A 13,884-nucleotide genomic window follows, 5' to 3' on the forward strand; every position below is an offset into this window, starting at 1 on the left:
CGACCACTAAACACCAGTGGTCGTACTGACTGAGGTGTAAGGTGTAATCACCATTTTGTTATCCTGCAGAAGCGCTGATGACAAATTACTAGAATAAGAAGTAGTCTATGTTGTTAGCATCAATGTAATATCGTAGGACTACGTAACGTTTGTCAAACTAAAACAGGTAGAACAAGGGAGATGACATGCAGATTGAAATTATATGTCAGATAATCTTAAAAAATAAACGCTGCAGTTTGCTTTTAGTTCTCTTCAGCGGTTTACTAGCCGTAAACTTACAGCTCTAGGATCTTCATCACGGGATCCTGGTATCGTGGGAACAGCATCCTTTTCCAAAGTGTCACTTCTGTTTCGTTGTAAGTCCAGTTTTAAAATACCTGTAGTTCTTGAAGCGTCTTCGGTGAAGTGTCGCCCACAAACAAATATTTCGGACCTGTTTCTGTGTTCTCAGAAATAAACTCCAGACACTTAGCACGCCTTGCTTCTTCTGTCGGCATGACAAATAATTTCGACTTGCCATCGCAGCCAAATGCGCACTTTCTCCACGAGGACATGGTTACAAAAAGTGTGTTTGAAGCGAAAAATAAAGATAAATAACGCAGAACAGCAGATGTGTACGGTGCAGACACAGGACGTGTTGAGGGGTGGAGGGGGTGGAGGTTGGGGTGGAGGCGGGGTGGAGGTGGTGGAGGCGCGGTGGAGGTGGTGGTGGAGGCGGGTGGAGGTGTGGAGGTGGTGGTGGAGACGTGGATTGGGGGGGGGGGCGGTGTGAAGCGCTCTCTGCTACGTCAAACGCGAGATAGCTGTAGCTGGCTACATCATTATTGTAGCAGGCTCATGTTCGTTGTCACGTGGAGGGTGGCAGAAATATGCTGCAATTTGTTAAAAACATCGCCGAACCAATCTAAAACCAGTTCGGCCACATATTCAAGGCCCACACATCACTCTTAGAAGGTAGAAAGCGCTGAAAAGTTGATTTTGCATGACATGGGCCTTTTAACTGCAGATTGCGTCCAAGTGGTCATAGTCATTTTTTGTCCAGAATTGGTCTTAGACGGACGGACAATCTAGGTATAATCTGCACATCCATAAGACGTGATGTTTACTGGGACAGAGTTTTGCTGTTTTTTGTTTTTGCGAAATCAACCAGGTGAGCAATCTGGCTAAGTTACAAGTCTGATCAAGTCTGTGAAGAGGCAGGCCCCTCACATAAGAAAACAAGTTTTAGGAATTTATTTTTACATAACAGTCAAATTTCTGCACATGACACAGGGAAACCAAAGGTGTTTCTGCCCTCATTTTAAGCAAGGGGAGAAGAAGGCTTCAGTTCAAAAGAGGAAGACACACCCATAACTCAAGTTACTACAAAACCCGCTGCAGCTTTTGTCTCACTCTGCAGCAAAATGGACAAGAAAACATCCTCAACTTCGCCAGTGAACAGACAGCCTCGGCTTGGGCCTGATCTCTTATCACTCAGGGAGCGAACAATTTTCCAAAAGCGTTTTCCAATACCCCTGCAACCAACTCACTTCTTCTATGGCTTTGTGTTTTTGCTTTTCTGCTTTGCATTATGACTCTTGGTTTATTTTTTCCAAGAAAACATGGAAATTGGTGACAGGTTTGTGTCACAGAAAGAGGAAGGAGCCACTACAAACGGCAGCAAAAAAACAAGAAAGCGTGTTGCAGCTGCCATAAAGTGAAGTCTCTTGCAAATGTGATCTTTCAGATTTCGACGTTTGTTCTCCTGGCTCCGAGCACCTACATGTTTAGATTAAAACATTCACGGCCACTGCGAGCATCAGTCAGTCTCAACCTTCATCTCAGCTGCATTTCTTGCATGAAATTTGACCAAAAGTTAATCGGGACTCTGAAATGTCCCAGTTTACAGTTGGCTGTAGCCGTGAATGTTTTAAATGTAAAATCCTAAACTTTTTTTTTTCTTAGAATTCCAAAGTGTTCTAAGAAAAAAAAAAAGTTTAGAATTTCATATTTTAAACATTTCTCAATTGAACATTGTATTAATTTAGAAATGACTTTGACAGTTTAAGACATTATTAATTGATAATATATTCAAATACTCTACTTATACTCTACTTAGTTGTTTAAACTAATAAACATTTTCCTTTAACGTACAGAAGGTATAATTGGGCAAACTTGAATCCTATAATAATGTTTGATCAAATGAGGAGGTCATAATGTGAACAGGCGACCACTAAACACCAGTGGTCGTACTGACTGAGGTGTAAGGTGTAATCACCATTTTGTTATCCTGCAGAAGCGCTGATGACAAATTACTAGAATAAGAAGTAGTCTATGTTGTTAGCATCAATGTAATATCGTAGGACTACGTAACGTTTGTCAAACTAAAACAGGTAGAACAAGGGAGATGACATGCAGATTGAAATTATATGTCAGATAATCTTAAAAAATAAACGCTGCAGTTTGCTTTTAGTTCTCTTCAGCGGTTTACTAGCCGTAAACTTACAGCTCTAGGATCTTCATCACGGGATCCTGGTATCGTGGGAACAGCATCCTTTTCCAAAGTGTCGCTTCTGTTTCGTTGTAAGTCCAGTTTTAAAATACCTGTAGTTCTTGAAGCGTCTTCGGTGAAGTGTCGCCCACAAACAAAAATATTCTCAGGGACCTGTTGTCTGTGTTCTCAGAAATAAACTCCAGACACTTAGCACGCCTTGCTTCTTCTGTCGGCATGACAAATAATTTCGACTTGCCATCGCAGCCAAATGCGCACTTTCTCCACGAGGACATGGTTACAAAAAGTGTGTTTGAAGCGAAAAATAAAGATAAATAACGCAGAACAGCAGATGTGTACGGTGCAGACACAGGACGGTGTGTGAGGGGGTGGAGGCGAGGTGGAGGCGGGGTGGAGGCGGGGTGGAGGCGAGGTGGAGGCGGTGGAGCGGGGTGGAGGTGGTGGAGGCGGGGTGGAGGCGAGTGGAGGCGAGGGGGTGGAGGCGGTGGTGGAGGTGGTGGAGGCGGGGTGGAGGCGGGGTGGAGGTGGTGGAGGCGGGGGTGGAGGCGAGGTGGAGGCGGGGTGGAGGGGGGTGGAGGGGTGGAGGCGAGGTGGAGGCGAGGTGGAGGCGAGGTGGAGGTGGAGGGCGGGGTGGAGGTGGTGGAGGCGGGTGGAGGGATGGAGGTGGTGGGGTGGTGGAGGCGAGGTGGAGGCGGGGTGGAGGTGGTGGAGGCGAGGTGGAGGCGGTGGTGGAGGTGGTGGAGGCGGGTGGAGGTGGTGGAGGGTGGGGTGGTGGTAGAGACGGTGGATTGGGGGAAAGGGGGGCCGGGTGTGAAGCGCTCTCTGCTACGTCAAACGCGAGATAGCTGTAGCTGGCTACATCATTATTGTAGCAGGCTCATGTTCGTTGTCACGTAGGAGGGTGGCAGAAATATGCTGAAATTTGTTAAAACATCACCGAACCAATCTAAAAACCAGTTCGGCCACATATTCAAGGCCCACACATCACTCTTAGAAGGTAGAAAGCGCTGAAAAGTTGATTTTGCATGACATGGGCCTTTTAACTGCAGATTGACGTCCAAGTGGGTCATAGTCATTTTTTAGTCCAGAATTGGTCTTAGACGGACGGACACAATCTCGGTATAATCTGCACGTCCATAAGACGTGATGTTTACTGGGGACAGAGTTTTGCTGTTTTTTGTTTTTGCGAAATCAACCAGGTGGAGCAATCTGGCTAAGTTACAAGTCTGATCAAGTCTGTGAAGAGGCAGGCCCCCTCACAGTAAGAAAACAAGTTTTATGGAATTTATTTTTACATAACAGTCAAATTCCTCCTGCACATGACACAGGGAAACCAAAGGTGTTTCTGCCCTCATTTTAAGTAAGGGGAGAAGAGTGCTTCAGTTCAAAAGAGGAAGACACACCCATAACTCAAGTTACTACAAAACCCGCTGCAGCTTTTGTCTCACTTCTGCAGCAAAATGGACAAGATTAAAACCATCCTCAACTTCGCCAGCGAGCAGACCAGCCTCGGCTTGGGCCTGATCTCGTTACTCACTGCAGGGAGTGAACAGATTTTCTCAAAAGCGGTTTTCCAATGCCCCTGCAACCAACTCAACTTCTTCTATGGCTTTGTGTTTTTGCTTGTTCCTGCTTTGGCATTGATGACTCTTGGTTTTATTTTTTCCAAGAAAACATGGAAATTGGTGACAGGTTTGTGTCACAGAAAGGAGGAAGGAGCCACTACAAACAGGCAGCAAAAAAACAAGAAAGCGTGTTGCAGCTGCCATAAAGTGAAGTCTCTTGCAAATGTGATCTTTCAGATTTCGACGTTTGTTTTCCTGGCTCCGAGCACCTGGATTGCAGTGGCTCTTCTGAATGGGGTTTACATCGAGTGCGCCATGACAGGGACCAGCATGACACTGTTTAACGCTCATTTGTGCAAAAGGACTGAGATGGAGGCAGACTGCTTAAAGGAGCTACACACATTCCCCTGTGGAGTAGTTGGAAATGTGACTCAAGACAAGAGAGACGAGGTGCTCCTCGAGATCAAAGCAGAGTCACAGGTTTGTGGTGACGATTTTGTTTTGTTCAGGCTTTAGAAAACTGCTTTTGGTTCTTTGTGACAAGTCCATGAAGTGTGAGTGTAATGTTTATCCAACTAATTACTTTTTGTTGGTCCAAAACTGTATTTAGTGTCTAGTGTTGGTGGTGGTGGATTCGCAGCCTTGCTTCTGGCAGTCTGCCCCAGGGCAGCTGTGGCAGTGTATGGTAGAAAATAATGAAATTAGGAACTTGTAATGTGAACTAAAACAAGTAATGTGTTTTAAAACTGTTCTGCACAGCAAGAGGGTTCTGGGTTCGCCCGGGCTTTTCTCTGTGGAGTTTGGCTCTGCTCAAACACAGAGAGAACATGCAGAGGAGCAGGGTCTTGTGCAAAATCTGCACAATAGGTGAGGCAGTCCTGACTAAGCCAGATGAAGATCTGGAAATGGCTCCTTGGGCACTGTACAGCAGCAGCTCACTGCTCCTGTCCGACTCCTCTTTGTCTCCTCAGCACTGGCTGTAGGACGAGTCACATGAAAAGAATGACATACTAAATATCTTAACCTCCTGTCTGCTCCTCTGTCTCTGCACCTGTCTGCTCCTCTGTCTCTGCACCTGTCTGCTCCTCTGTCTCTGCACCTGTCTGCTCCTCTGTCTCTGCACCTGTCCTCTCTCTCCTCAGGTTGCGGGTTGGCTGCTGATTGCGACCATGATCCTTTTCTACTTGGCCCTCATCTGTGTGGCTCGGTGCTGTTCTCCGGTCAGTTACCTCCAGATGAAATTCTGGAGGCGCTACATCCAGGAGGAGGACACTGTCTTCGACTCGTACTCGGCAGGACACGCCAAGGAACTGGCCGAGTACAATGTCTTTCGCTTCTTCAACCACACCATTGGAAGACCAGGCTCTTTTTACACACCTTTAAACGAGGACTGGCAGGAGATCTCCTCCCTCTACATCCCCCGCGACAAAACAGGGTAAGTTAAAATACAGATATGTCGCCATTTTCTGATCTATGTTATAATGTTGTTTCCTCATCAAAAATATAGAAGTTGTGTTTGACATGTGTGAATGAATATTTAGGTTCCTTCTCTCAAAGAGAAAATGCTCTCACACTTTAAACTCCAAACACCTTCACTACAATCATTTGGATAATTTAAGACCTGAAATTGACAATCTCTACTGAACAAAAAGTAGAAGGCAGTGATGGGTCATCGGGGCCTGCAAGGTCTTCTACATTGGCCTAAAAAAATATATCTGAATCACAGACTGATGTTAATTATATTTATTAAAAAATTCCAAATGGTCTGTCTTCTTCCTTTCAGAGCTTTCCGATGCTTGTGCTGCTTCCAGACATGGATTTTCATATTAAAACATTTGACCAATCACATTTCTGACATCATTTGTTGCCAGGCAGAGTCAAAGTCAAAGAAATCTGTCTGAGGCCTTCACAATCTGTTCTGCAGGCCCTTGAACAAAAAATAATAATAAATAATACAAATAATTGTCCTTGAAACTGCTGGTTTTGTCTCGGCCTTGAAGGCACTTGGACTCACTCTTGTCTCGGTCTTGAGGTCTGACACTCGATGAGTGATAATATATTATATATTATATATATATAATATATATATATATATATATACACCCACACACACACACACACATATGTATATGTATATATATGTGTATATATATATGTGTGTGTATATATGTGTATATGGTAAATGGTCACATTTTTCTATAGGGCTTTTCCACCTTCAAGGCTCTCAAAGCGCTTTACAACAAGGAACCACTCACCCATTCACACAAACATTCATACACCAATGTACGCAGACACTGTGGGCAAGGTGGGTTAAGTGTCTTGCCCAAGGACACAACGACAGCATTCATCTGTGGGTATGTGTGTGTATGTATGTATATGTATATATATATATATATATATATATATATATATATATATGCCAAAATAAGTGTAATACAAAACACACATAAATATGTCATTTGGTCTCGATGGGTCGTGGTCTCAGTCTTGTCGCAGTCTTGACCTTTAAAAGTCTCATTCTTGTTTCGGTATTGACTCTCAGAGGTCTTGGTCTTGTCCTGGTCTTGGGACCCTGTGGTCTTGGACAGGTCTTGGTCTCAATTATTGCGCTCTTGACTACAACACTAGCCTTTTTGTACCTGCCTGAGGACGGCAGATGGAAAGTAAAGTCTGGGGCAGAGCAGCTTTTCTGAGTTTAATGTTTTCTTAATTTCTTAATTACAGATGGCAGCTTTAAAGCCATAACAAATTAAGACATTTTATTTAAATTGATAAAAAAAACAAAAAAACAAATATAGACACCGAGGTTGTGAACAATCATTATTAACATGCTGTTGTCATCCTGCAGGGGGCAGTATTACAGCGCACTGCACGGTTTCAAGAGGCCTGAGAAGAAGAGGAGCATAGACCCGGACAACCTACCATTGCTACAGCCAAGAGATGATTATGAGTGTGTATATATATATATATATATTATATATATATATATATATAATATATATATATATATATATATATATATATATAATATATAATATATGTGTGTGTGTGTTTTTTTTATATATATATACCACCAAGTGATGATGATGACAAGCCCGAGTGTGTGTGTGTGTATTTATATGTGTGTGTGTATGTATGTATGTATGTGTGTATATATATATATATATATGTGTGTGTGTGTGTATATATATGTATATATATGTATATGTATTACAGCGGACTGCACTGTTTCAACAGGCTTGAGGAGAGGATCATAGACACCTACGACATGACCCCGCTCTCAGTGGGAGTGATGTCAAGATGTGCACAGCGAAACGATGATGACGCGCCCAAGTGTGTATATATATGTGTGTGTGTGTATATATGTATATATATGTATATATATTACAGTGGACTGCACTGTTTCAACAGGCCTGAGGAGAGCAGCCACTACCTGCCCCCAATGTCAGTGGGACTGATGTCAAACATGTGCAGAGCAAAAAGATGACGCGAAAGAGTGTGTATATATATATATATGTATATATATATGTGTGTGTATATTATATATTTATATATGTATACGTATATCTATATACGTGTGTGTGTGTGTGTGTGTGTGTGTATATATATATATATATATATATATATATATATATATATATATATATATATATATTTATATATATTTATATATATTACAGCAGACTGCGTGGTTTCAAGAGGCCTGAGAGGATCATAGAGCCCTACGACATGCACCCGCTCTCACCGGGACTGATGTCACCATGTCCACCTCCAAGAGATGATGATGACGAGCCCTGAATGGAAACCGTCATATACCAATGTTTTTTTGATTGTTTCTATCATAGTCCAGTTTTAGTCCGGGTTTAATTCTGGTTCAGTCCATGGTCCCTCACCCTAGTGTTTTTTGTTTTGTTTTCAGTGTTATTCTGTAAAGTTCACAACTGAAGTTTATTTGTACAGCACATTTTATAAACAAAACAGTACTGCACATAACAAAAATGAAAAAAAATAAAAAGAATCCCTAAAAAGTAAGCAACGTCTTGAGTGACAAGGAACAGTGTGATGGTTCCAGCACACATTGAGTTTATTCTGTTTTAGGTTACGTTTACACATAGTTGGGGATTTTGAGAAACGAATATTTCCCTCCCTCCGTTTTCCAAAATACATCGTGCACACAGCATTGTTTTCAAAAAAGTTTTCATTTACACCGACCCGCATAAATACACCATCGAGCGCCGTCATAACTACACCGAGCCTCTGGGCGCAGCTGGATTAGACTCAAACCTGTAGCTTTTATTTCATTACAGTTGTACGTATAACTCACAAATACCTTGAAAAATGTGCATTGGTGAGCGGCTCGCCTCTCCAGAGATCTGTTAAAGAAGTGGTAGTAACACTGACCTCCGAGCCCTTGTTCATCTTTCTCATGGATCTGATCCATTAGCTGTGTGCAAATGCAAACACATGAAAAGTCTTTCAGCAGAAGAAATGGATGAGCTGAAGCGGGGGTGGTGTCCGGTGCCTCCACCTGAGATGTGCTTTCCCCGGGAAAAACTAAACAAAACAAAAAGAACACGTGCGCAGACGGACACTCAGAACAACATATAACGAACCAAACGGGATTCACACTTCTGTCCGGATGCTGCACCACCTCGGAACCAACCGCGGTCGAGTGCGGAGGACCAGAGCAGCCCAGTGCGCAGATGACGGCACTGAAGCACTCGGACCCAGTTCTTTGCTCGCTGGTCTTGTTCGCCCCCGTCTGGAACCAGGACATGGAGGACGAAGACTCCGGACCGATCTGACCAACACTGGACCCCGCGCTGACTGCTCCCGTGTGTTTGGCTGCTGCCCGAGCTCAGAGCTTCTGCTCCGGGCTGATGTGCGGTGAGTTTGTACAAAGTTCTACATGCTGCTGATTTATGAGTGCTCCTATGCTCCTAAAACTCCGTTTATCTCACTTTACACGCAAATGTGAAAATGGAGTTTTCCATGTACAAACGAAGGGAAATGTCTCCGTTTTTAAAAATACCCGTGTACGTGTAAACGAGGCCTTAGTCTATAAATTAACCCACTTTTCACTCAAATTGCCAAAAAAAAAAAAAAAAAAACTACAACAGCTGACAAGGCAATAAAAGCAGCATGTACACAGTTATGAACAGTTGATTTGGTGTTGAGTTCGACTCTCAGGTTTTGTTTTTAGTGTGAACATGTTTCGTTTCTCATCCAAGCAGCTTCACGACTTCATGACAGACTCTGGACTGACTGTATCAGGGTCAGTTATTGAACATTTGTCCAAACCTGATTGTGTCTTACCCTGTAGTTTCTGAGAATCTCATCACTTCTGCACTTGTCTTATTCATGATTAACATGTGAGTGAATATTGCACATTTTCTTGTGTTTTGGTGATTTTTTTAAAAGCAGCTTTTCTGTACTTTACCTCGACAAATGACAATGTCTGCCTCTCTTTACTGTTGGCGGTGTAAACTGGTCAAAAGTAGGGACACCTGGAACATTTCTTGTATAAAACTGGGACAAATCACTGGTTGTGGATAAATCTGCTGGGACAGGGGACACAGGGCTCAAAACTGGGGCTGTAAATAGGAATGTCTGATCACAATAACTATATTTTCTCTTCACTTTACACAGTTTTGTCATGATTTAATTTAAAGGGACCATGTTACTGTATTTTCTGATCTAATGTCGTTTCATCGTCACAAACAGACCTGGGGCCTCATTTATAAAAACTGCGCAGGAGTTGTCGTAAGTTAGTGCGTACACCTAGTAGCTACGACAGGCGTGCGCCACGCAAACTCTATATTTAGAAAACCCACCGCACACACTAAACCACGCAATCTTGGCTTTATAGATCCCACCTGAAGCTGGAGGCTGTCGCACGCCAACCCGCCTTCCAATCCGCCCTGACCACGCCTTTTGAGCCCTTATATGGACCATGCAAAAGACGAAATGCATATTCATTGGTATTTAAATGACCCACCTGGTGTGTCTTCCTTTGAATATCACTGATCATGGCTACAAGGAAAAGGAACTTTTCAGAAGCCGAAATTGAGGTTCTAGTGGAACAAGTCCATGCAAGAAAGTCCATATTGTTTGCAAGCCACACTTGTGGCATCACAAAAAAAAACAAGTGAGTGGGAGCAGATAGCGACTGCATGCAATGCGGTGAGTGGGACTGTTCGCACAGTCGCAGACATAAAAAAGAAATGGTTGTAAGTCAGTGTGAAAAAGCGATTAAGTGTGCACCGTCAAAGTGTGTGTGGCACCGAAGGAGACCCCAGTACCCCGCAACTAACTCTTCAAGAACAGCGAATGGCCTATATTCTAGGTGAAGAATGTGTGGTTGGAGCAGTCACAGGAGAGGAGGGGGACACCGACATGCAGGAGGCAGGTAAGCGAATTTGATCAATTAATCTCATTTCAGCTTACCATTATTAAACAATAACATGCAAGGACATGGCTATTGGTGACGTTATGTTGCTGTAGCAAATTTTTGGCCTTTTTTAAAAAAAAATTTTTTTTAACCTTTTTATTTTTTATTAAATCCTGTAGGCCTAGCCCATGAATAATCAGTAGTAACTTCTGGATCAAGAATACAGACACTTAAATGTAACACTAATTTAATTCATAATTTCTTTGCTCTTTATGAAACTCAAGCACTGGGGGAGGAGGTCGGTGCAGATGGACATCCCCTCGGTAGCGCAGCAGCAGCAGCAGCCGCCCTTCCTTCAGCTACCCCACGCGGAGGCCAGGTTCTCACGGACGCGGTTCTGCAGCTTCAAAGGGAGACTGTTGATGCCATCAACAACGTGGCAGGGGAACTGAGGGACATAAAGAAACTGTTGGGGGACATATCTGAGTCACTCAAAGAATTGGCAAAAAAATAAAGTTCCTTTTTTTTTTTTTGGAATTACTGTGCTTTTGCCTTTTTATTAATGTATTTTGGCACTATACATTATGAACATACCTTGCTTTATTCATAAACTCAAGGACTCAAAAATGACTAAAACAGGACTAAAACAGGAATAAACTCGGACTAAAACAGGACTAAAACAGGATTAAAACAGGACTAAACCAGGACTCAAAAATAACTAAAACAGGAATAAACTCGGACTAAAACAGGACTAAAACAGGAATCAAAAGGGACTTAAATAGGACTAAAAGAGGAATAAACTAGGACTAAAACAGGGCTCAAAAAGGATGAAAACAGGACTAAAAAGTGTTTTATCGCTTGACAGCACTAAAAATCTGATCTTGATTGCGAGTATGACACCACTCACTCCTTCAACCTCAACATTTTCTCGTCTTTTGCCGTGTGGAGGTGAGTTTTTGTTTCCTGTAAATCTCAAACCGGCAAAACAAGTAGCCTCTGAGTGGACTTCCCCGAAAAGTGAAAAACAAAAAAACAGAACTTCCTCATTGAAACTGTTTTTGTGTAAAGTTGCACTCATCGTTTCAGTTAAAAGTTTTGGCATGGACAGAAAACCTCACAGGTCCTTTGGTTTTGTTTTTGAGTCAGGTTTAGTGGTTCTCCAGCTGTGGTACAGTTCCCCCTGGTGGTACTCTGGAGTATTGCACTTTAAAAGATCTTCTCTCTTTTTAATGTCTCTCTTTTTTATTTTATGATGATTATTTATGTTTTGATTTTTTTTTCGTATTGTGATTTTAATGTGTTTCTTATTCTGTAAATCACTTTGAATTACTTTGTGTATGAATTGCATTATACAAAATAAACTTGCCTTGGCTTAAGCCCCATTTCCACTGACGGCATAAAGACTTTTTCATGGTTTAGTTTGACCTGAATGTTAATACTTTGGTTAGAATTTAGTGTAACATTTTTGTGATGTTTATTTTACCTACAACTGTATTTTTTTATATAGTAGGTCTTAAAAGTCTTTTTTTCTGTTTACTGGAGTGCACTGTTAAATGAAGGGAGGGTTAAAAAAACAACAAAGTGAAATAACGTAACGTGAATGAATGTCTAATTTGGAGTATGCACAAACGATACTTTGGTTTTTGGCGCCGGCGGCAATGAGTAAACAATTAGTTTCATCTATACTGCCCAAGATGCAAAACTCTGGTCAGATGTAATCAGGTTGTGTACACGTTTACGTCACATACATCACCACCGAGCCGCTTGGCATGCACCCAATCGAATTCCACACACTTTTGCATCACTGTAGGCACGCAGATTTCCTCCTAAAATGCTTGTCTAAACGCGGAATAAAAAGTGAAGATGCCACTTTTGTGTCTTCTGTTCAGATCCTCATATAACCGTAGCCATATTGTACCGGTAATTGATTCCAGGACTGAACTAGGACTAAACCAGAACTGAACTAGGACTAAAACAGGACTAAACCAGAGCTGCACCAGGACTAACCCAGGACTAACTTCAGACTAATTTCATTATTGGAATTAGACCTGGTGTTTTTTCGTAAGATGTTGGTCTTAATTTTCATTTAAGTGATCTTAAAAAGGTCTTAAATTTGGAGTAGTCAAACCCAGGATACCCTGATTATTATTATTATATTATTATTAATATTATTATTAGGTCAGAGCGCCATGGGTGGCGTAGGGCCTATTGTTACCGTTCAGCAGTGCGAAGCGCTCTCCCCTTTCCAAACACACACTGGCACTCATGTCAGTGACTGATGCCCGCTGACATGGCATGGTGGCATTGCCCGTGGGCCGCGACAGTGGCCTAATTGTAATCGTTAACTCTCATAAAACAAACAAAGCGGGATCCCGTTTGTTAATGGAGAGGTGCAGAAGACAATCAGACTGAGCTGCACTTTCTTGTTCTTGTGGTTTTACAGCAACATCATGTCTTGGTCTCTTTGCGGTGGAAGGTGTTTCTTGGTGAACAGTTGGTGCCTTTTGCTTTGGCATTGACTTTTTAATTTCTTAACCGAGGTTGAGTGAGGGATCGGGGTTTTGCTTTGTTGGCTCTCCACATACAAAATGTTCTCTGTAAACTCGGGATGATTTAGGCAGTCAAATGTTTCTTTTTTGGTTCTTCCTGTGGATCAATCCTGCCCATCACCTTCACCTTTCACTATTTTTCAATTCCGTTGGGAAGAGAAACAGTTTGAACAGAGGTTTGAGTCACACACATCTGATTCACTTTTGCATTTATGGAGTTCGCAAACAAATTTCTCGAGTCGTTTTCCGCTGTTAGGATCCAACAACCACACAATTACCATGTCTGAATCCCAAAACTAAATACAGAATATCAGAACCAGAAACAAAAGTGATATGGTTCAAAAGACTTGAAAAGATCGACTTTGTCAATAGACACATCCCACTGGGAAAACAAACATGGAGGTTTGATGCTCACTTTTTCTGAAAATCCTTCCCAGTTTGCATTGCGCGATGACCGGAAGTCCGAGATTCTTGATGCGTGTATTGTTGTAATATTTATTATGCCTCAACATTAGCATTAGCATTAGCACTGAGACACAACCATTTCTCTTTATAAACACAGAAGTTTCCTCAAGTATTCATTTTATTTGTGTAACCTACTTTTTAACACGTTCACAGTCAGATCCACCCACAGCTCCTGTTCACTGCTTTATCTTTAAACATGTTCATTTTAGCACGACTCTGCAAAAACCACACACAGATAAACTTGTTGAGGAAGTCGTGACGCTCAGTGCGGTTTGTGGTCGTCGGCTGCTGTTTTTGTGCACAGATTAACAGCCTGACAAGAGGGTTTTTTCAGACTCTAGTGTTTTTCCTCCTGATTGTACGTTGCCATGAAATCTCCAAAACATAAATCCACAAATGTTAAACTCGATCATTTCTGTTACA

At 42.2% G+C, this 13,884-nt stretch overlaps 1 protein-coding gene across 2 annotated transcripts; it reads left to right on the forward strand.

Annotated features, from left to right (window-relative positions):
• The first annotated feature begins 3,801 nt into the window (after positions 1–3,801).
• Positions 3,802–9,043, forward strand: LOC129411753 (calcium homeostasis modulator protein 6-like). 2 transcript variants are annotated; one of them, XM_055163486.1, is made up of 6 exons: positions 3,802–4,536; positions 5,199–5,491; positions 6,905–7,006; positions 7,294–7,389; positions 7,468–7,552; positions 7,737–9,043. In XM_055163486.1, the coding sequence occupies exons 1-5, from the start codon at positions 3,952–3,954 to the stop codon at positions 7,541–7,543; spliced, it is 1,152 nt and encodes a 383-aa protein (XP_055019461.1). In that variant the 5' UTR covers positions 3,802–3,951; the 3' UTR covers positions 7,544–7,552; positions 7,737–9,043. The 2 variants fall into 2 exon arrangements, with proteins under 2 accessions (XP_055019461.1, XP_055019462.1); XM_055163487.1 differs by having other exon boundaries at positions 7,740–9,043.
• The last annotated feature ends 4,841 nt before the right edge of the window (positions 9,044–13,884 follow it).

The sequence above is a fragment of the Boleophthalmus pectinirostris genome, unplaced genomic scaffold (genome assembly GCF_026225935.1).
Source record: "Boleophthalmus pectinirostris isolate CB_2022bp ecotype Guang Dong unplaced genomic scaffold, ASM2622593v1 HiC_scaffold_6, whole genome shotgun sequence".
Taxonomy (NCBI): Eukaryota; Metazoa; Chordata; class Actinopteri; order Gobiiformes; family Gobiidae; genus Boleophthalmus; species Boleophthalmus pectinirostris.